General features: G+C 51.8%; 6 protein-coding genes across 6 annotated transcripts; 3 read left to right on the top strand and 3 right to left on the bottom strand.

Annotated features, from left to right (window-relative positions):
* Positions 1–619: 619 nt before the first annotated feature.
* J4E84_007498 (uncharacterized protein) lies at positions 620–1,957 on the top strand (the record flags this gene model as incomplete). Its single annotated transcript, XM_049390081.1, has 1 exon — positions 620–1,957. One exon carries the CDS (start codon positions 620–622, stop codon positions 1,955–1,957), a length of 1,338 nt encoding a protein of 445 aa, XP_049242381.1.
* A 4,033-nt stretch (positions 1,958–5,990) lies between these two features.
* Positions 5,991–7,242, bottom strand: J4E84_007497 (uncharacterized protein; the record flags this gene model as incomplete). Its single annotated transcript, XM_049390080.1, has 2 exons — positions 5,991–7,032; positions 7,235–7,242. The coding sequence occupies 2 exons, from the start codon at positions 7,240–7,242 to the stop codon at positions 5,991–5,993; spliced, it is 1,050 nt and encodes a 349-aa protein (XP_049242380.1).
* A 419-nt stretch (positions 7,243–7,661) lies between these two features.
* J4E84_007496 (uncharacterized protein) lies at positions 7,662–8,666 on the bottom strand (the record flags this gene model as incomplete). Its single annotated transcript, XM_049390079.1, has 2 exons — positions 7,662–8,614; positions 8,660–8,666. 2 exons carry the CDS (start codon positions 8,664–8,666, stop codon positions 7,662–7,664), a joined length of 960 nt encoding a protein of 319 aa, XP_049242379.1.
* Positions 8,667–11,529: 2,863 nt separating this feature from the next.
* On the top strand, positions 11,530–12,339 carry J4E84_007495 (uncharacterized protein; the record flags this gene model as incomplete). Its single annotated transcript, XM_049390078.1, has 2 exons — positions 11,530–11,534; positions 11,556–12,339. The coding sequence occupies 2 exons, from the start codon at positions 11,530–11,532 to the stop codon at positions 12,337–12,339; spliced, it is 789 nt and encodes a 262-aa protein (XP_049242378.1).
* Positions 12,340–12,908: 569 nt separating this feature from the next.
* Positions 12,909–17,993, bottom strand: J4E84_007494 (uncharacterized protein; the record flags this gene model as incomplete). Its single annotated transcript, XM_049390077.1, has 9 exons — positions 12,909–14,189; positions 14,238–14,371; positions 14,418–14,659; positions 14,708–15,050; positions 15,102–15,255; positions 15,307–15,845; positions 15,897–15,989; positions 16,040–17,182; positions 17,816–17,993. The coding sequence occupies 9 exons, from the start codon at positions 17,991–17,993 to the stop codon at positions 12,909–12,911; spliced, it is 4,107 nt and encodes a 1,368-aa protein (XP_049242377.1).
* A 294-nt stretch (positions 17,994–18,287) lies between these two features.
* Positions 18,288–21,610, top strand: MTR4 (ATP-dependent RNA helicase mtr4; the record flags this gene model as incomplete). Its single annotated transcript, XM_049390076.1, has 4 exons — positions 18,288–18,980; positions 19,027–20,769; positions 20,817–21,379; positions 21,430–21,610. 4 exons carry the CDS (start codon positions 18,288–18,290, stop codon positions 21,608–21,610), a joined length of 3,180 nt encoding a protein of 1,059 aa, XP_049242376.1.
* Between the last annotated feature and the right edge of the window lie 590 nt (positions 21,611–22,200).

The following is a 22,200-nucleotide window of genomic DNA, read 5'->3' as shown; positions in this document are numbered from 1 at the left end:
CTGAAGCCGCTGATCGTTGACATCAATCACACAGCGCCGCGCCTCCTAACATCCACTCTGCCATCAGAACGTGCAGGCCCCCAATCTAGACTGCACACGACGCCTCACGATGCAGGGATCATGCCGAGACGGACAACCTCGCCAACGCAGACCGTTTGTCACCTCCCTTATCCCCGAACGCTTAGCGTTCTTGTACTACTTGGGCATGCAACAACAAAAGCTCGAGGTATTCCTTGAAGCTATTGCTATCAGTTCTATTGTGCCCCAACTGACGCAATTTTTGCAATGTAGGCAATTAACTTCTTCAATGTGAACCTGTTGATTCGGAGATTTCTGTACTGATATCTGGTTGTGGGTCTCGCTACCATTAAGACCCTCTGGTAGTTCACCTGGAAGACATACTCGCTCTGGCGATACTACTCGACATACCAGTCCACATGGCATTTCTGTGGACATTTTTCGAGTGCAAGATCAAAGGTTGAAAGCTGATCGCAGCAATAACGCGTCAATCCTGCACTTGGAGTCAGATGACTACGCGACTTGATACCCATGGATTGCAAACGCGCAAATTGCTTGGCAGCGCAGCGATGAGTACAACTCAGTCGCAAAGCCTTGCACCATGAGCTTTCCACCTTCGGATACCATCATGAACTTACTTGATCTCCCAGCAGAGATTTTTGCTGCTATCATACACAACTACCTGAACGACTACCTATATAATGGCCGCGGATGGGCTATGGCAGTTCGCGTACGATATGTCTGCAAAGCGTTCGCGGTTGCAATACACGACGATATGTTTGGTCGATACTCCGCAAGTTTCTACCGCAGCTTCAGTGACGACCGCAAGCAGCGTCTACTGGCACCAAATATGTACACTGTCCTCTCCAAGATGGGCCCCACCCGCTGCCGCTCGACGTACATTCTTGATCACATGGAAGCCACGGTCAATTTTCTCATGGAATTCTCATATTATCAATCGCAAGCGCAGCGCGAACGCTACCGCCTGGCCCTCTGTAACGCCATGTTAGCGGCACTCTCGGTAGACGACATTCTCGCATATCTCTGCCGGGGACCATTCGATGACTCGGTCAAGGTCAGGAAGAATATGGGCCGCGCAGATACGGTGGGAATGCTCGCTGCTGCCGCTGCTGTCAATAGTGAACCTGCCCTTCGTTTCCTTGTTGGCAAGGTATACGACGTAGGTCTACGTAGCGAGCTGTACGGCACGCCGCTTACCGCCGCCGCGGTTAATGGGCATCTTTACTCCGCTTCTTTCATTTACGAACGTATGGAAAAAAGGTTCTACAAGCGCAAACAACTGCACAACTCGATCAACGCATGCATGTTCGAGCAGCGTACTACTATACTTCCAACACTCATGTCCTGGTACCTGAAGTATTGCTACTCTGGAAAATTGATTAGGGAAGCAAAGCGGGGCTGGATCGACTGGGCAGTTCGGAATGGTGAAATGGGCGTACTACGATTCAGTTACTATCCTGAGGATGCAATTAATTACATACGCCGATTGGAGCCAACGCCCTTCCACTCAGCCTGTCGATACGGCCACGCGCACATCATCCAATACCTGCTCCAGGTCGATCCCACCCTGAAATACGCAATTCGTAATCATGAAAAGGGTTATATCGGCTCTAACCAACTATGGGATGGTCTTACAGTGGCGGTGGAGAATGGCTGGCTTGTGGCTACCAGGCTGCTCATCCGCAGTGGTGTACAGATCACACAAGGAAAGGAAGGCTACGACCCATCTACTCCAGTGCTGTGGTATGCACTCAAGGGAGGACATATCGATATGGTGGTGCTATTGCTGGCTTATGGTGCTGTAGTGCCGAAGAGGAGCTCTGAGCGCAATGGCATTTGGAATCTGGCTGCGAACCACAGTGTGAAGACGGCAAGACTGCTTCAGGACATCTGGGATGAGCAAGAAAGATGCAAGTGAAGGTTAAGGTTGATGGCATACACTAGTGGGGGTGCACGTTCGTCATCCTATGAGCATGCGACTCGCTGTAGCAGTCGCCTTTTGCTATCTGGTCAAAAAGGTGCATGTAGAATACAGCAGGAAGTCTGCTCCAGATAAAGATCATGCCATAAGTGGTCCTGTGAGCTTGCACTGACATTATCTACCTTGAGTTGGCTGCGATGTGTGTGAAGCAGTCATGGCCGCCCATTAGCCCAGCCCGATGCACGCTGTAGATCCACCCGTGGACGCCACGGAAAGGCCCCACATCCCGCGTCGTCACGTCTCTTCCGCGCCGCCGCCACGCGTCACAGCGTACGACGTACCCTCCTGCGTCCAACTTCGCTTCCTGCGCAACTGGCTGTAAAGGCAACAGGATCATATGATAACCAGATTCTTGTAGCGATCCCGCAATTAGCGACATCGTAATCGCGCATTCGTAACCCTCTAGAGAACCGCCAACCCCCTTGGCGTATCGCAATCAGCATCTTACTTACCCTCACAACTTACCCTTCCTAGCCCAGCCCTCTTCAAAATGGGTCGCTGGACAGACATGGACAGCGTAGCCTTCCTTGTACACCTCCTGCCAAACCAGACCACTAACACAACCTCCAGGACGCCGAGCGCCTCCCCTCCGGCTTCGAGCGCATAGGCTACGACGCCGACACCCAAACCTACACCTTCCGCGACGCATCCGGCCTTATCTACGAATCCGAACCGGGCAATCGGTACGGCGAGCTGCGTGCAACGGGCGAGCACTCGCAGCCCCCGTCCGACGAACAACGACGCGAGCAGGATGAGATGATAGAAGAAGGCAATAGGAGCGCTGTGCGTATGATGCTGCCGTTCGCGCTACTGGTGCTGGTGTGTTTATTCCTGGTGTTTAAGCTTGTGAATAGGAGTGATGGGGCTGATACAGTTGTTGCTGGCTGTAGGGATGGGGAGCGCCAGTTGCGGGTTGAGAAGGGGGATACGTGTTGGGCGATTGCGGAGGCGAATGGGTTGAGTGTTGATGGTTTGCTGGGTTTGAGGGGAAATCAGGGTGTGGATTGTGGGAATCTCAGGATAGGGCGAGGTATCTGTGTTCCGACGTCGAAGTAAGGGTGGTCCTATGTCGCTCCTCCAGGCCTGCTTTACCTACCCATAAGGATGTCAGGAAATGGAAAAGAGCAGAGTAAGAGGAGGATGTGGTCATTGCATTTCATCTAGGTCAAGATGCTGCCGACTTGTCAACCATCAGATGGTGACGAACGATCATTCTTCACCAACCCGATTGGTATTCAGGAGGCGCTAATCGATTACCCACCGATTCTCCCACAGCCAGCTAGAAGACGACTGCGTTAATTGAGGTCCATGTCGCAAGCCTTAATTCGCAGAGCTTGGTCATGACCTCACGCCATGATTTCGCCTAGAACCCTCGAAAGATCAGCGCGACAACATCCAGAACGACAAGAAGTCTTGAAGTCGCCTGTGACGCAGGTATATAGCGACCCGGAGATGCTAGATCTCATCCCGCTAAATCAAGCCCTTGGCAGTTCACGCATTGTCTTCGAGTCGAACATCACGTTGCGACGAGCTCGGAACTTCTATCTGGCTTCCCGTCTGAGGCTAGACGCAAACGAGCGCATCACCGTGGCTTCAGGCGTCCTACGTGGAGAATGGCTGTGCGATTACTGATATGAAGAAGTCATCTCTACTTTATGATATCTATATGCATAGCCCGTATGTTCCACTTCTGTTTTGGCTAGGTAGTCGCCAATCGGTGCTGTCCTTGGATGATGTAGAGCAAGCATCCGATGCAGCCAGAGATAAACCGATGCGCCGAGCATCACAGATATCAAACTTGATGGAGGTGTTCAAGCCGCGGAACCGGTAAATCTGGGTAAGTCTGAACGTTGTTGGCAGCTACGCGACACTCAATGTCCTCCCATTCAGGCAGAAATTGCGCTAATGTAACCTCCAGGGTCCAGAAGTCAATTGGTAGAATGCTACCTGGCCATCAGGCTGGTGCAAAAATCTGCAGGTCCGCTTCGTGGAGATACAGCCTATACTGGTAAGACGCGGCTCGTTTATTCACATCCTTGCTCTTCAGCCTTCTGTAGCGTCGGTTCTTCCCGCATTAAGCAGGTCTCTCGTGTCTACACATTTAACAGCCGGATATAGCGGGTTGGAAAGGATTCTAGGTGGGGGTTACTCCACCAGGGCGTAATTTGGCCCACAGCTACACCTTGGTGTATTGAACTATCTTACGCCCGATACTTGGCTTAGAAACATTCATCGGAGGACAAGTCTTTTTCCAATCCTACAGTCCCAGTTCTCTCGTACGCCCACGATTAGCGCAATCCTTCACAAGAGTTGCCCGTACGTGGATTGGCTCATACTTCCCGCAATCTTCATCTTCCCGTGTAGGATCACGACCAGGCAGGATTCCAGCCTCGCTCTTACGACAGTCGATATGCGCGCAACCCGAGTGAAAGACAGGTAAGAACCGCACGTTCCAGTCGAAGTCGGTCGCATAACGTATAAAGCCAGCAGCTTTTCTTCTTTGTTCTATCTCTCTTTATCCTCATCAAGTCAATAACAACAACAACACCACCACACTCGAATTTGTCTCTCTTCTCATCAAACTCTTCACGATGAAGCTCTCTATTCCTCTCATCGCTTTGGCTTCGGCCACCAGCACCATGGCCGGCTGCTATGGCAGCGGCAAGCCCTACCTCAACGACTGCAACAAGAACTCGTTCCTTGATGCTGCTGACGACCTATGTAAATCATTAACCCTCGCGGGATATTTCAACTATCGCCAAACGAAGAAAGCATGCGCCCCGGCCAGGTGCAATGGCATCAAGATGAACTACGAGGTGGGATGGAAGGGTAGCAGCGGAGGACATACCTTGGCTGTAGCAGACTGCCAAAGGCGACTCAAAGAAAACATCAACAATTGTCCATTGGGCGGCACTCAGACGGTCGCTGACTGGTTTTTCAAGTAAGTGGCTGTGCACACATGTCGCGAACCGTGCGATGAGGACCAGAGCTAACGCCGTGGGATTGTAGGTCTGACCCTAATGACGGTGGCTGCTGATCGATCCAATTCGGTTGGTTCAACAGCGTGGAAAAAGTTGTGGTTGAGATCTGTGAAGGCGGGCAAGTGGAAGGCGATATACCAGAGATACAGCGTAGAGATATTGGATAGATGATTAATGGACTACGATACTTGCCGACTTGACTTCTGTGCTCTGCTGGTTTCCTCCCAATATGTTGAGTCTTGAACCGCAGCCTGACCAGGCTGCGTTCCTGAAGTGAGGTTGCAGTTAGACTGACTAAGGAGCAGCTGACGCAGGGTGGCAGGGAAAGCCCAGGTTAGGCGTCCCATTAGCTCAATTCCACAACAGCGCATCGGCCCACAACCCGTCCAAAATTGTACCCAAGGATGCCAACATACCTTTAGAATACGACTTCAGTGTCTTGGACACAAACCAAGGGTCGAATACATCGCGAAAGCGCACACTGCGTAGCCTTCACATGACCCGATGTTCAAGATTATCACGTGTTCGACACCATTCAGGTTAGCTTCGGTCGCGACGGCTCCACGGCGGGCTTTCCCCCCGAAGCCACACCAACCGACAAATCTCACTTCTCAGCGCGCCCAACACCATCATCAGCGCATTCAACTAGAAGCGTGCAGGAGCTTGGATGGCTCATTAATCATTTCGATTCCTTTCCGTCATCTACCCAGGTTACCATGTATGTAGGCAAAGGCCTCGTTCCTGGATCCTGCGAATCTGGCCATACCTGGGCACATGTCCATCGCTCCTTCGTCTACCCGCAGCCGACTTCTCCACAGCCATTTTACCCGTATCCACCACATGAATCAATGAGTCTTTTCGCTGTATAACTAACGATAAGCATGGAACGTCAAAGTACTACGGAATAATCAATCCAGATACGCCATTTCGTGAGACCGAATTGCTCTGAGCAAAGAAAAGCGAAACTTACCGAATTTCGAAAGACGGATCTATCTCGGGTCTTTCGTACCAAGATTGACATCAGAATCGGCGCCATGATCTATCAACAACTTGCAGATATCGAAACGCCATTGTTGAGTAGCGTGGCGCAGAGAAGTTGACAGACCCTTAGCATCGGGGCGTAGGCGATCAGAATTTGCGCTAGCCGCCATGACGCGCTCAAGTGCATTCAAGTCTCCTCTCCGTACCGTAGTGTTGATCAAACCGTGGAATTGAGCGCGCTCTGTCCATTCGGATGAGTTCATGTTGATGCGGTCAAACAAACCTGCATCCAACAAGAAGGATACGAGAACACCGAAGAGCTGAGGACTGAAACGATGGCGCCTGCCATATGCCACCCTGGAAGACGGTTCGGCTATCGTGAGGAAGCTCCGTCTGAATTCTTCTTGCACACTTGGCGTGGACAGTGCAATCAGCCTACCCAGGAAGCCCATCAACTCAGATGCGCAGGCTGCTTCGAACCAGTCCCTGAGGTGGCGTATCTCCTTGTGCTTGGCATTTGAGACGTACCATTCCAGCAAAACCAGCGCGATGGGCTCATTGCTCCGGATAGCATGCGTAATGCCGTTTACGACCGTGATGGTTTGTACTTTCATGACCTTACTCACAGTTGATCGCTGAGTATGAGATAGTAGGACGTCAACAAGATCGAGGTCATCGTTTTGCACGGCCAACTCCAGCGCACAACGCAGCTCGGATCCTGTCGATAACTTTGTCCACATGGCACCCTGCTCGGTAGTAAGTGCGCAGACAGTGTCCCTCTTCCCCATGATGACCGCGACACTCAGAGCCTCTTGACGCCCCGATGACGAAATCACCCTGCTCTTGCGCTTGTCACCCGGCTTATAGGCGAGCTTGCAGATATTCGGGGTCTTGATCAGAGCGCCGATTACACCGCGGACCCAAGTAGAGCGCTGTTCAGGCGAGGTGTCACCGCTAACGTTAACGAGAACGTCGACAATCTTGTTGATATGCGTGGGAAGAACGTGATTGGCGCCGTACAGTGCGACCACTCGGTGCTCGAGGAAGGGTCTGAGTATGTTTCGCAAAAACGCCGACTCGCGCCTACCCAGGTTCCAATAGGCCGAGGCAGGCTGCTTGGCAAGCACCTCTGTTTTGATATGGTCGCCGAAAGTTCCTGTAGTCGTCAGCAATACTGTCCGTCATGAGTGGTGACATATAATCGATTACTGCACACACTGCGACGAAGCCAGGCTCGTCGGATGCCCTCCACATTGACATAGTGCACTATGACGCATTCGAAGATTTCAGTTGGAAGATCGAGCAGCTCCATGGCGGGATACGTCCGGTTGCGAAATGTTGTAGTTGCAGCAATGACGAGGGTTATACCGAAAGACTTGTTGACTCGCCGATCTTGTGTGTAGCGAAGCGCAGGCCCGCGAGCACGAGATATCCGCAGCTCGTGACCTTTAGAGTCTCCGCAATGGTAGGTGATCAAAACAAAAAGCGGGGTGTACTTTGACCTGGTCAATGCATTCACCGACGTCGAGGCGCTAGGTAAGATTAAGGTCTAAGGTCCTTGTCATGGGTTTAGGCTACGTAGAGACCCTATTATACCAATTCTCACACCGCCGTGCGGATATCACTAGTAAACGCTCATACGACTGAACTTCCCGTTGCCCCATCTTTATCATCACATTCTAGTCTTTTTCCAACAAGCCGCGAATGTGAAGATCGACCAACCTCAACAATTGTTGTGGGACGCTGTATATGAGATTAGCGGTTTGTTCAAGATTAATAGGGAAGCCTTCTGTGAGTTGAGATGGCTTACCCTTAGCGAAGAATGCGTAAGTGTCCGCGTTGTTGAGGTTATCCGTGGAGTTGAGCGTGATAAAGTTGTCATATCCGTATTTGACATCTCCGACACTGAACAATGCATGGGAGAGTTCATGCGTCATGGTCTTGGTCTTGTCGCCTTCATGACATTCTGGATGATCAATATGATACCACGCATCGAACCAAAACGGGCAGAACCTGACGTGAAGTTCCTCGCCAGCCCACACAGTCATCCCCAATACACCCGGTTCACAGCCGTCGAGGTTGTTGCAAAAGATCTTGACACGACCCTCGTTCATGTTCCGACATTCAGATCCCATTGCGAGAAAGCCGTCGTTGAGCTTCTTGCGAATCTGCTCAGTGTCGTCCTTGAAGAACTCCATGATCCGCGTGTGATTGCCAGCGTCGGAAAGCGAGTTCTGCCATGCGGAATAGGCGCGATCAGAGCACAGGCTGCGACATTGGTCTAGAATGTCGTACTGTTCGTGGGTGCAACCGCCTTGGAGGTTGAATTCCGCATTCCATACGCTTGACAGCCAAGTCTGACGGGTCGCGGCTGCTTCAGATCCATCGATGTTGACGGTAAGAGTGTTCGAGACGAAGGAGATGGTCTCTACGACCGATGATCCAGAGGTCGCATAGAGGAAGGTGCCTTGCGACACCAAATCGATCATACCGCCAGCGCCAAGATCGTAAACATTGGCGATATCGAAGTGGACGTCGACTGTCTCTGAGGGTGACAAAGCCCGGAATGAAGAGTCCTCCAGCTTAGTGACGTCGATATCAACGTGAATACCGTAGAAAGGTAGCTTGTTGCCTGTACAATGCATTAGTATCTGCTCCGCCGTGCATCGGAAGCGACCTACCATCTTTCACGACAGTGACCTTGTTGACGGCCAAGTCGCTTAGAAGACCATCAACTTTGACTAGGCGCAAACGCTCGGATCCGGTGTTCTTGATCGATATCTTGACATTGGTGTTGCCCGCCATTTCCAAGTTGACTTGGACTTGAGGCGAAGAGGAAGCCGAATTTGATGTACTTGGAAGAGATAGAGCACCTGTAGCCAACGCGAACGCTGCAAGTAAACTAGAGTAGAGGAACTTCATCGCTTCTAGCTGTTCAATCGGTTGAGGTGACGTATAGGGGAGACGAAGTCTAGGAAATGGTAGTATGATCTATACAGTACAAAGATATGACAAGAAGGATACGCAAGAAACAAGGAGTCAAAGGTTGTAAAGGAGGAATATATAATACATAGGGGACGATCTACCAAAGAGGTGGAGTGAGGAAGGATCTCGTGATTGCCCCAGGGGCTAACGTCCACCTGACGACTTTGACGGGGACTTTTTATCCTTTACAGATGAGTTTATACCATTGTTTTACCATGAATAATACCTACTATAAGCCAACTGCGAGGCCGTTTGGCTGGTGTGTGGTAGGCCCGTCCTGTGACCTTACTATGCACTGACCCCTTGTCAGCTCCTTCACTACTCTTTCCCAGTAAATATCTTGCTCAGTCATCTTCTCCAACGCGCCAAAAGGAGCATAGACTAGTTCCAATCTTTCACGAGATAAGTTCTCGTCTTGCGACTAGCGTAGCATGATCAGCTGAATACGTAACACTCCCATCACGTCAGCAGAACTTGTCAAGTACCTTCATGGACTACAATCATGATTCGACGGCCCAGAGACACCTGAGCAGTCTGTTTGCCGCGAACATGCAGTTCACCTCTTTCATATCACATATTCAAACCGAGCACTTGGTGCATACATCATCGTTATACATACAACCTGGTCAAGGTGTTCTGACCACGTATCCTCCTGCCTCAAACTCAGAGACTCAACTCCACAGACCACCAGTTCTCACCCACCAACACAGAATCCAACATCTCACCCTTCTCGATGCCTCTACGGCCAAGAACAGCCTCTAACAGAGGGAAAGTTCTCCTCGCAGGGCCACCATGGAAAATCGTGACGAAGAACCGAATCCGCTTACCCAGTTTCTCCACCTCATCTCTCGCCCAAGAAATGTAGCGCAGTTCTTGAAGTTCTGCCAGATCTCCAGTGTCGTAGTACTCGTATTGGATTTCGACCGCCCAGTACGTATACCTGTCCTTGGCCATTCTCTTGATGGCCCCAGCGAACTGGAAGCGACTTGGCCAGCGCATTCCATAATGGACTGTAGCCTCTCGACGCATATCTCGGTTTTGACAAAGGTTTGGCGATGCGCGTGTATATAGCTTGAGAGCTTTGAACAGCTCCCAACCCAACTGTCTGGTGGTCACCTTGGCCGAACTTCTGCCTTCTCGCTTCCTTCTCTCGTTCTCGACAGGGTACTGGATGACGACCCGCATGAACGAGTTTAGTGTGCGTTTTGCAGTTCGGCTGAGTCGCTTCGTTACTTGGAGATCGACTTCCGCGGGAGTGAGTTCAGCGAATAGAGATTCAGCCTCTCGGCATATTGCTTTGCAGGCGAGTAAGAGGTTCGTAGACGATTGGTGTTGCTCCAGACGTCCTCGTGGGTTGATGGAGCCGGGCGCGGAGGTGCTTTGTGCCGATCGGCGTGAAGAGTGTATGAAACACATGTCAAGTGCGTAGTAGTAGATCCTGTTGCGGATTTCTCCGGGCAACTGGAACAGCGGACTCTGGGTTTGAGCATGCATGGCTGAAGTGGTGTATTCGGAGAGCTCCGCCATCTCGATCGTCGATCTTGATGAGTGTCAGCTTGTGTGCGCGCATTACGAAGAGGCTGGTTTCTATAAACTCCATTTGAGTAAACCAAAGCCTGATCGTAAGAGGTTTGTCCTACGTTAGCACAGAATGAATTAGTAAACATCGACTTCCACTACGCTACACAACAAGTTCTGGCGTTCGCTGTCACAAACCAAAATCCGAATGCTTGACTGAAAAGTATCGCAAATGAAAGAGCGCTCGATTCATTAAGGAAAGTAGTACTTACTGGTCTCGTAGCGGGTGTGACTGATCGAAAAAAATGAATACGCAGCACTGGAGATCAGAATAACAAGAGCGTTTGCGACTAGCGCGGTGTTACTAGATGGTTGCCTGGCAAACGGACGGGCACGCGTTGATGACGTCGAGAAGATAACGTGGGAAATGAGCAGCCAAACAAGGCTCTCGGTCTGAGAAGGAGATCTCGCAAAGAGCGGCGAGTATAACTTGGAGAAGGCTGCTGAGATGTGACAGGACGACAATGACAGGGAAACTACCTACTTACATCATGTCCTTCTGGCTACGGTTACCATCTTAATAGCCCATCGCATTGAGCCCGTGTACTCAAGCATTGCCACGAGCATAAAATTCCTGGGTGAACCGCGATCTTGTGACCAGCTTTCGATCACCTGAAGAAGCAACGTTCTCCTGTCGCGGTGAAGGCATATTACCACAACATAGACCCTGCATCACATGTCTTCCCATTGCTATTTTACTTGCTGCTGCCTACCTTCTCTTTCCCTGTCACAACCTCATCGCCGGGAACCTCTTTTGCAGGCACCAGGGAAAACATGACCGAAAGCATGGAAACTGACTGTTCGGATAGACATCGAGCTGCCTCGCCAGCATTGACGGACACCTCGGAGCTGACCACACTATCAAGATCTCCAAGCCCGATCCCTGAGTACAACGCCTACGCTTCTCCCAAGAAGTGCCAAGCCATTTCGAGCGCATCAGCTGGGCAGGAGCAAGGTGGCTTCGGAGCCCTCGATAGGATCCCCATGGAGTTACGACAAGACATATACAGCCTCGCGTTCGATATCGACGAGCCTGTCGTAGTCAAGGAGTGCTGCCACCCCGGAACAACCAAGCGGATGCTCGAGCTATGTCCCAAGCATGGCGCCAAGGCTAAATCTGGAGCAGGTCGTTTTAACATCCTCCAGGTCTCCAAAGCGATCAGGACGGAGGCGATGTGGGTCGTCTTCGACAGAACCCCTCTTCACCTCAATACAGAAGGCAGTATAAGCAAGTACTACACCACCCTCCCCCGCCCGCGTACTCTCCGCAAGGTCATCGGCTACAGGAAGCCTACTGCATGCAAGAGCGCAATCTGGAAGACAGCCAATCAGTTCAGTACCATCAAGATCGATCTCTCAGAAGACCTCCTCCAATATGGTAATCCGTACGCCTTTATCGATCGTCTGGTATGCATCGTAACCCTGCTGTGCAAGGAGCAAGACAAGGACCATGTCGTTTCGAAATCTGTGCACCTGAACCTCGGCAGCTTCTTCCAGCAAATGCTCCCTTTCAACGAGAAGTCCCAGCTAGATGGGCGGTATGGAGAGTATCTCGACTGGTTGTTCTTCCATTCCGACACCCACGAGCCAGACCACGACAAGCTCGCGAAGGGTATAGTACGCAGCCTGCAGCGACTGGTGGCTACGATTGGCAAGCATTCTGGCCGCGAACAGTGGAAGATCTTCGTGAAGACTGAGATTGCGGAGGAGGACGAGGGCGGTGCGAAGGCGCTGTTCGATTTCCAGGTCGATTGCGCGGAGCAAGGTGTCGAGGTTTGTCAGATTGAGGGCTGACGGTCGTAATATGTGGTAAGGTAGCGTGGGGTATCTGAGCTTCCGCGAAAGCCAATGGGACTGCTCCAGGTGAGCATTGAAGGCGTAGCGAGGCTTCAGAAAGGGCGGGCGATCATGGTGTGTAATCAAGGACAATGGACGGAGCACTGAAGCCGCAGAAAAAGTCGGCGGTCATGTTTAGTAGGGCGCCGGCGCGTTCGTAAGGGGTGCGGGAGGTCGTCTCACGCCAGATCGATTACGGGGTTGCAAACGTCAGTATAGCATAAATGAACAAAAGCGTGACTTCCAGCTACAAATTTGACTTGTACGAGTGCGCTTGGGCAAGAACCGCGAAGCAATGCTTTGAATCGCGTGATTTCGACGCGTATTTGGCATGGGTATCCGGTCGAGGAGTAACGACGCGACTGCCGGAGATGCACAACGGACGCTAGTTACGTCATCCATCCTCCATGGATTCACGATCAGGGGTAATGACACCCGCGCAACACCGTCCAACTAGCAATTTTTGAGACATAGAATTGTAGCTTCAGGAGTCTCAAGCATGGCTACTTTGAAAGACCACAGCCTGCCTATCCCAAAAGGCTAAGCCTCTCAAACATCTTCACCACAGGCGCCTCCCTCTTCTTCCCAACCTCCTGCAAGCTATCCCAAAGCGTCGCATCCCCACCAGTAGGCTTCATCGCCTCGCCCTCAACGCCGATCGGTGCCCCAATGGTAGCCTCAGAGCTTCCAGCAGCCGCAGGTGGATACATCTCCTTGATCGCCTCTTGACACCGTTCCATAACCTCGTTAACAGCGTTGGAAACGGCGTCAGCACGCTCTCTCATACCCCGTCTAACCAAACCCTCAACAAGACGTTGGATCTCTTCTTGCATGCTGTTGATGCGCTCGATGAGGCGTTCGATGGAGTTGGTGAGATACTCCTCTTCGTATACTGTACCCTTCTTACCGCGCGCACGCTTCCTCTCTTCTCTCCGCTTGTTCTTGCTTGTCTTGCGCGTCGTTGTTGTGTTGACCGTGCCAGTCTGGTTTGTGTACCTGGTCATGAACGTGCCACCACTTGTTGTATCTGTGGGCGCCAAAGAGATATTGTCGGGGATATTGGCATCGGCAGGACCGTCGATCATGCCTTCGTAGAATGCCAGCGGATCCTCTGCTTTCTTGGCCCTGAGTTCCTTGAGTCGGGGTACTTGTGCTTGCAGTTGACCCTTCATGTCGGCGAGGAACTCAGTCATGTCTGCGCTACGCTCGACGAGGCCGGGGTCGATGACTTCGGTGATGAGAGTGGGCTCGCGGCGGAGTGTGACGATGCGGATTGCTTCGGCGAAGTGGCAGCCTCGGCATAAGAGACGTGCCGCGGACGCAAGGTCGGAGAGGTAGTCGAGTGTTATTGATGAAGCTGACAGGTAGTCTTTGGACTCTGTAAGACCTTCCGCAAGATCTGTCGCAATGCTTGACAGTTCATCCGCGCTTACGTCGGCGAGGATAGCAGACGATAAAGCCTCACGCCAGAGGTTGGCTGAACGGTAGCATGGCCAAGCGGAGGCATGGTCGTTGAGGTATTCGTACGCCAATGCAGCTTCTTTGTTCTTGTTGTTAGCACTCAAGAAGTCTGCATACAACCTCATGATTTCCTTCAGCCGGGTGCTGTCGTATTGGTACATGCTCAAAGCTTCAGGGTAGAGATCATGCTTTTGCACATAGTCTTGTACCTCATCGTAGGCTTGAAGATCCTTGAGATGAGTGAGCGCTTTCGCTCTTCGTCCGAGCTGGTCGTCGATCTTGAACTTGCGACGAGTTTCGGGCAGATCTTGCAAAGACTGCAGGTGTGGCAGATACTCTCGCGGATCCTATTGAGGGTCAGCTACCAATGCGACCCATGCATTCGATCAGCATACCTTTTGTGACTGTTGAGCGATAAGCAGGGCGAGGTCAAGGTTGTACAGTCCCAAAGATGTGTCATATAGTTGGTTGACGTCTGCAAGGAAGCATATGTGTTCGGCGGCCTTATCAGTGAGGGGATCGCTAGATGCTGTGACATGTTAGAACTGCGGAATACGCAAATATATATGACTTACCTTGTAGACGACCTATCATAGCAAGACCTGTTTCCAGAGCTGGTGGTGTCTTGGAGACATGGGCTGTGATGATGTTTTGCAGGTGCGCGTCCTTATACTGAGACTTCTCTAATACGGCCAGGAAAGCGTCGCATATCCGGTTCACTTTGTTCTCGACTTGGTCTTGGGAGAGCTTTGGCTTCGTAGCCATATCTTTCGTCTTCAACGTTTCCGTGTACATGGTCTCCGACACGTCCTCGTTACTTGAACAGTTAGCAACTATGTTCTAAGATGTATGGTTAATCGCTTACCGGAGCTGCGCCAGGAGCAAGTCAATATGTTCGATCTTCTTGATCTGTGAAATAATCTTCTCCAGACTCGCCATGAACCGCTCCGGATCGTGGTCATGGAGAATGTTCAGATCGACGCGCTGATTACGACAAGCAAAGAAGGCTTCATCGTAACGCTCTGCCTCAATGTTGCGACGGATAGCAGCAAGCACAAGCGCTCGAGGATAGATCGTCTCAAGATTACCTCTTGGCATCTGCAACACGACTGAGTATGTCGTAGGCATCACAGTAACGATCTTAGCTCCTCTTTCGATACTCCTGCATCTCTCATCCTTTTGTGGCTCGTCTGCGGGTACCTCGAGTTCTAGTACATGTCAGTACATGCGTCTGGTCTCATGATGCAACTTGGACTTACCATCTGCACTTGCAAGATGCACAAACTTGAGTAGATGTTGTGTCGTCGTGAATATGAGATGCGCAGTGGTAACCACGAAGGACGTGGAGTTGCGGACCAGAATGCGCTCGTTGGCGTATAGTACTCCACTCTTTGTTAGTCCAAATGCTAATGTCTGGACATGTTAGCTAGCTGATACGACGTCGCGGGGAGTATGTTTGCGTACCTGGCCTTCAACATCGATCACTTGAACCTCGGGCGCAAATGAAGGAAACTTCTGCACAAAAGGCGTTAGGGGAGCACAATCCGATCTCAGCTCATCTACAACGACCTGATGTAATGCACCATTCTGAAACTCGATGTACGGCGTTTCTTGATGAACGTTGGAAAGAAGTATGGACGCATTCTCGGTCTCCATTATGTGCCCTTGAGGTAGTAACGCATCGCCTTCGGACTGCCAGAGCGAGCTTTCCTCTTCGTCCCAGCTGTCTGCTAGTACGAAGATCTGATCATCACCAAAGAACGTGACGTGTCGTGGTGAGCCATGACTTATCGCATCACTGCGCCAGAGGAGACTAGGCTTGGGTATAGGTCGCTTGTTGAGATCGAGAGCATATACGGCAAGGTCGCTGTCGGAGAGCACTGCCAAGCGATTGCCAGATTTTGAAAGCGCTACGTCCATGGGTTTTGAGTCGAGAGCCAGAGTGTGAAGTGACATGGGAGGTGGCACATTCGCGATGCGAAGTGGTGTGAGTTTCAGGGATACTTGAAGTAGTCAGTATCAGAAAAACCACGTATACAGAGTGCATCACTCACATCCATCTATTGATGCGACCATGCCGAAATCGTTCGGTGGGGCGACTGAGCCGGCCGAGATTGTGGACGCGTACTCAAGCACTTGAAGCGCATCTGGAATGTACTTAGTCATATCGACCTTACGTTTACGAGGGGCAACTTACCTGGAGTTGACAAAGCTACTGCGAGCGGACGCTCAGCATGCCAGCTACATATGACTGTTCGAGAAGCAGCTTCCGGAAATCGAAGTTCTTGCTTGAGATAGTAGTGGTAGTTACTCATCGTCCAAAGTTGTACTTTGTCAGGATATGATACAGCTAAAACGTTGGAGTCGCTATTCCACTTGAGTGTTAACGGAATCGAGAGAGCTGCAAGCTCTTCCGGGGTAAAACGAAGATCGAATTGGCCGTGGCGAAGACCATTGCGCTCGAAGAACACCACTTCAATCTTATCTTCGGTACGACGGGTACTCGCAATCAGGTTACCTGATGGTCGCCAACTGAGAGCTCCTTCAAGGCCGTCCACAGGCTCGCTCACACTGTCCAGCTGTCCTTCCCGAGAGTAGACACGGATCATGCGACGGCGTTCTTCCTCGACCTTGCTTACTGCAAACCATGCGCCGTCACCTCTCCAGCTTATTGTGACAGAGCGATCGTCGAATGGGCTAAGTACACCCTCGTCGATACTTTCTGGTACTGTTGGATCTTGCAGTGCTCTGGCTCGTTTGCCTTTAAACTGTGTCTCTTTCTTTCCCCAACCCACAGAGACATGACTGGAGACGTTGACATCTTCGGGGGTGAGATTGATGCTCGCAATGTTTTCGATATCGCGGCTCATCAATAGTAAAGTGTCCGCCTGTGTGGTGATGGCGAGAAGTTCTTCGTCTGGTGACCACGCCGCAGCAGAGATACCGGCATCGACTGAGCCCACGATCTCAACTAGCTCTTCTGTAGATGATGGGTCCTCTCGCACGAGCACGATGTCTCCTCCAGCCAAAATTAAACATGATGTCGAAGTGTCGGCGAAATGGTGCAGGCTCAAGATTGAGTCATGGGTAAGCGAGGGCAGCGGGCATGGCGCATCCCACGATGCGATGCTTTCAAGCTTTTCCTCGACGCCGTTGCGAGTATGATGCAGTCTCTTGAGTTCGATGGTCGCACGTGATTCCGAAGGGCCGAAGGCGCATACCAGCGCATTTGATGCGGCGTCCCATGCGGTCGCCGTTAACGGTAGTGGCTCGTCTCCGGAAAATCGCAGGAGCGACCTTCCTACAATCTTGAGGTTTCGCATTGCCGAAGAATCATGGACTGTGTTCGTGGCAATGTTGCGTCCTGTTGCTCGAATGACTGGTCACTAGCCCCGTTGGCAGAATCGCGCTTCCGAATTTTTGGTGATGCTAGCGCCGAGCTTCTACCGAAGGGTAACGCAACGCATCTCATCGTCATCAAGGTGTTGCAATTGAACCACGTTCGCTCACCGTCCATGCCCTGGTTCCTATATGCGCAGAAAACGATACTTCTCAACAGCGCTGGTTCATGTGAATAGAATTGCAGTACCTCATTTCGAAGTTGAAGAGACGGTTCTTGCCCACCGAGGTATCCAATAAGTATCATTAGGACTTGCAATCTGCATGCATTGGATCATGGTGGAAGACAGACAATGAAATTGATGCTGTGGTGTCTATACAGGCCTCCGAGCGACCCTCCGATATTCTACAAATCCCGTGTCCTTCCCATAGTCCAGTATCGTGTCCACGCTCCGAATGACTGCATCTATTTGTTCTTCTTTGTCTGCCAGACTGTTGGGGGAATTCTGTTAGATATGTTCTCATAGTAGACATCAGTGAGTCGGGCGCCTCACCAGCAAGGAGGAATGGCAGGGAGAATCCGGTGGCTGCGAATGTTAGCACAACCCAGTGATTGCGACGCGCCAGTGCGTACCCATAAATCCCCAGTACTTGAAGGCGAAGCCCTTCTTCAGCGGGTCAAATGGCAAGTTGCTGCGCGGGCCCTCGGGGTAGTGGTATGGGCTGGCGAACTGGGCGCGGGTGGACTGGAAGCCGCGGCGGGCGACGAGAGTTGGGGCCGAGGCGGCGCGGAAGGTAGCACGGGCAAGCATCTTCGGAAGTCAGCTGGGGTTGCAATTGGCGTGGAGTTGGGGCGTACTTTGTCTGTGTTGTAGAGTGGAGAGGTTGCGGAGTTCTGGTCGCGGTGGTTCGATGAGTTGCAGCTTCCACGGTTGCCATGTCTTGGCAACGACCCGCTTAGTAAGGACCATCAAAGTTTCTCGATCTGCGTTGCGCTCGCCTTCGATAATCTTTCGCGACAGGTCAAAACTGCCTGTTTGGTCCATCACCCAACCCCACGAGACAGACGCACTCAACCGCGCACAGAGTGCAATCAACCACCCACCATGGACGACGATATGTTCGACGTCTTCGAGGGCGGCCCGTCCACGGACACCGCGCCCCGGAAGAACAAGAAGCGCCAGGCGAATGGCACCGTCAAGTCGCCTGAAATTGTCGCTGACACTGCTATGGCGGATGCGCCTGCAGAGCCAGCTGAGACCGCGAACGAAAATAGTAGCGCGCAGGCTCTGAAGAAGAAGCAGAAGCGCGACGAGCCCGAGCCTATAGTTACCGACGATTTCGAGACAGAGCAGACGCGCGAAATGGCTGCCGCAGCGGGTCTTCAAGCGCAGTTGCAAGAGGGTCAGGCAGTGGTGCTTTCGCATCAAGTCCGCCATCAAGTCGCGCTCCCTCCGGACTACGACTACGTCCCCATCTCTGAGCACAAGGCCCCCGCAGAGCCCGCGCGCGAGTGGCCTTTTACCCTAGATCCCTTCCAGCAGGTCTCCATCGCCTCGATACAGCGAAACGAAAGTGTTCTGGTATCAGCGCATACCTCTGCCGGAAAGACAGTTGTGGCAGAATACGCCATCGCGCAATGTCTCAAGAACAACCAGCGAGTCATCTACACCAGTCCGATCAAGGCGCTCAGCAACCAGAAATACAGAGAGTTTATGGCCGAGTTTGGCGACGTCGGTCTGATGACTGGTGATGTCACCATCAACCCCACTGCAACCTGTCTGGTCATGACGACGGAGGTATGTACGCAACGCTGTGGAGGATGATGCAGACTAACATGTCCAGATTCTGCGCTCTATGTTGTACAGAGGTTCCGAGATTATGCGCGAAGTAGCTTGGGTCGTATTCGACGAAGTTCACTACCTGCGCGACAAGTCAAGAGGTGTCGTCTGGGAAGAGACCATCATTCTCCTGCCAGACAAGGTCCGCTACGTCTTCCTCTCCGCCACCATTCCCAACGCCATGCAGTTCGCCGAATGGATCACCAAAACCCATAGCCAGCCGTGCCACGTCGTCTACACCGATTTCCGCCCGACGCCCCTACAACACTATTTCTTCCCCGCTGGTGCCGACGGTATACACTTGGTGGTAGATGAAAAGGGTGTTTTCCGCGAAGAGAACTTCCAGAAAGCCATGTCTTCCATCGCGGACAAGGGCGGAAGCGAGGCCAAGGACTTCATGGCGAAGCGTAAAGGCAAGGGCAAGGACAAGAAGACCAACACGGGCGGTAACAAGGACCAGACGGATATCTACAAGATTGTCAAGATGATCATGGTCAAGAGCTACAACCCGGTCATCGTCTTCAGTTTTAGCAAGAGGGAATGCGAGAACTACGCGCTGTCTATGAGCTCGCTCGCGTTCAACGACGATTCCGAAAAGGCCATGGTGACCAAGGTCTTCAACAGCGCCATCGAGATGTTGTCAGAGGAGGACCGACAACTACCCCAAATTCAGCACATCCTCCCCCTTCTCCGGAGAGGTATCGGTGTTCATCACTCCGGTCTTCTGCCGATCTTGAAGGAGACCATCGAAATCTTGTTCCAGGAAGGACTGATCAAGGTTCTCTTCGCGACCGAAACCTTCTCAATCGGATTGAACATGCCGGCCAAGACAGTCGTTTTTACCAGTGTGCGCAAGTTTGACGGAGTATCGCAGCGATGGGTCACGCCTTCTGAGTTCATCCAGATGTCTGGTCGAGCTGGACGTCGTGGTCTTGATGACCGCGGTATTGTCATCATGATGATTGGCGAGCAGATGGAGCCTGCTGTGGCTAAGGAGATTGTCCGCGGTCAACAGGATAACCTCAACTCAGCTTTCCATCTGGGATACAACATGATTCTCAACCTTATGCGAGTGGAAGGCATCTCCCCTGAGTTCATGCTGGAAAGGTGTTTCTTCCAGTTCCAGAGCACGGCAGGTGTCTCCAACCTGGAGAAGCAACTTGAGAAGCTTGAAGAAGAAAAGGCGAACACCAACATCGTTGACGAGCCGGCTATCAAGGACTACTACAATCTGCGACAGCAACTGGACAACCACACTAGGGACATGCGTGACGTGATCATGCAGCCGAACTACTGCTTGCAGTTCTTGCAGGGTGGCCGAATGGTCAAGATCAAGTTCAAGGACTATGACTTTGGCTGGGGTGCTGTTGTAGCGTACACGGCTCGCAAGGCTAACAAGGGCGAAGTTCTGCCACCTCAAGAGTCCTACATTGTCGACGTTCTACTACCTGTCAGCAGCGACACCAAGTTTGTACCAGCGGTGAACGACGGCCTACCGCCTGGTGTGCGCCCACCTGCGGCGGGAGACAAAGGCAAGATGGAGGTTGTCCCTGTGGTTCTGAACTGCATTGAATCTATTGGTCATCTCCGTGTCTTCCTCCCCAACGAGCTCAAGTCGACAGAGCAACGGAACAATGTTCGCAAAGCACTGAGCGAGGTCAAGAAGCGCTTCCCTGACGGAATTGCTATCTTGGACCCCATCGAGAACATGGGCATTAAGGATGACAGTTTCAAGAGGTTGTTAAGGGTAAGTTTCACCATCAAGAATCCGTGTTGTTGTCTAATATCGTGCAGAAAATCGAAGTACTGGAGTCCCGTCTTCTCTCGAACCCTCTCCACAACTCACCTAGGCTACCCGAACTGTACAGCCAATATGCGCAGAAGATTGCGATTGGTGAGAAGATCAAGAACATCAGGAAAGAGATTGCGAACGCTTTATCGGTCATTCAGTTAGACGAGTTGAAGAGCCGGAAACGTGTGTTGCGACGCCTCGGCTTCATCGACGAAGCCGATGTCGTGCAGCTAAAGGCCCGTGTCGCTTGCGAAATCAGCACTGGTGACGAGCTCGTGCTTAGCGAGCTGCTCTTCAACCGTTTCTTCAATGAACTGACGCCAGAGCAATGCGTTGCTTGTCTTAGCTGTTTCATCTTCGAGGAGAAGACGCAAGAAGTGCCAGCGCTTAAAGAAGAGCTTGCCAAGCCATATCGCGAGATCCAACAGCAAGCTAGGGTTATCGCGAAGATGTCACAAGAGAGCAAGCTGACAGTCAACGAGGAGGAGTACCTCAAGTCGTTTAAATACGAGCTGATGGAGGTCGTCTTCGCCTGGTCAAAGGGTGCGACATTCGCGCAGATCTGGTATGTCCGCTTTGTTACCCTCACACGTGACGACAACTAACTTCGAGCAGCAAAATGACCGATGTGTACGAGGGAAGTCTGATTCGCCTTTTCAGACGATTAGAAGAGTTGCTCCGACAAATGGCCCAGGCCTCCAAGGTCATGGGAAGCGAAGAGCTTGAGCAAAAGTTCACTGCAGCACTTGAGCTCGTCCGCAGGGATTTGGTCGCCGCCCAGTCCCTGTACTTGTAATGCGTGAAGCATGTCTTGTATATTATGGTATTGGTGGGAGTATTCGGTAGCATCATCGTTCAGCAGGTAAGTATGGCACTCACATGGCGTTCTCCTTTATGCGGTTGAATGAAAACGCCACTGGACACGCAAGTGTCTCAGGCGCACGCAAGGAGCTTTCGACGCTGTGCACCTCAATCAAGGAAGGGGCACAGCGTTAATGCGCCTGAATAGAAATTCACTAGATCTGATGTTGTGGGCTTGCACCATGGCTGAGGATCCCCCACGTACATTTTTCCAGACATGCATGGTGATATGTGATGCGATATAGATGGTGCCGCCTTAGCCGCTGCTGTTTCTTTTGTGATGAGGGACCACACGAACTTGGGGCATGAAGGGGCGATTTTCGAGAAAAAGCAAAAATGGCGAGAGAACCCAACCTCAACCCCAGATGAAAGGGCAATTATCGTGGTTGACATCGGTGACATGTGACGTGATTGGCTGGGTGCACGGACTTGCCGGTTGTTAGCATATTCTTGGGCCTTCGTATGGCTCTGCTGTCTCCACCACAGCAACAACACAACACCCGACACCGCCCACGGCCCACGCAA

This window comes from Alternaria hordeiaustralica (assembly GCF_023758085.1).
Source record: "Alternaria hordeiaustralica strain BMP 2776 chromosome Unknown scaffold_16, whole genome shotgun sequence".
Taxonomy (NCBI): Eukaryota; Fungi; Ascomycota; class Dothideomycetes; order Pleosporales; family Pleosporaceae; genus Alternaria; species Alternaria hordeiaustralica.
The sequence above is the reverse complement of the archived record's forward strand: the minus strand, read 5'-3'. Positions and strand labels throughout refer to the sequence as shown.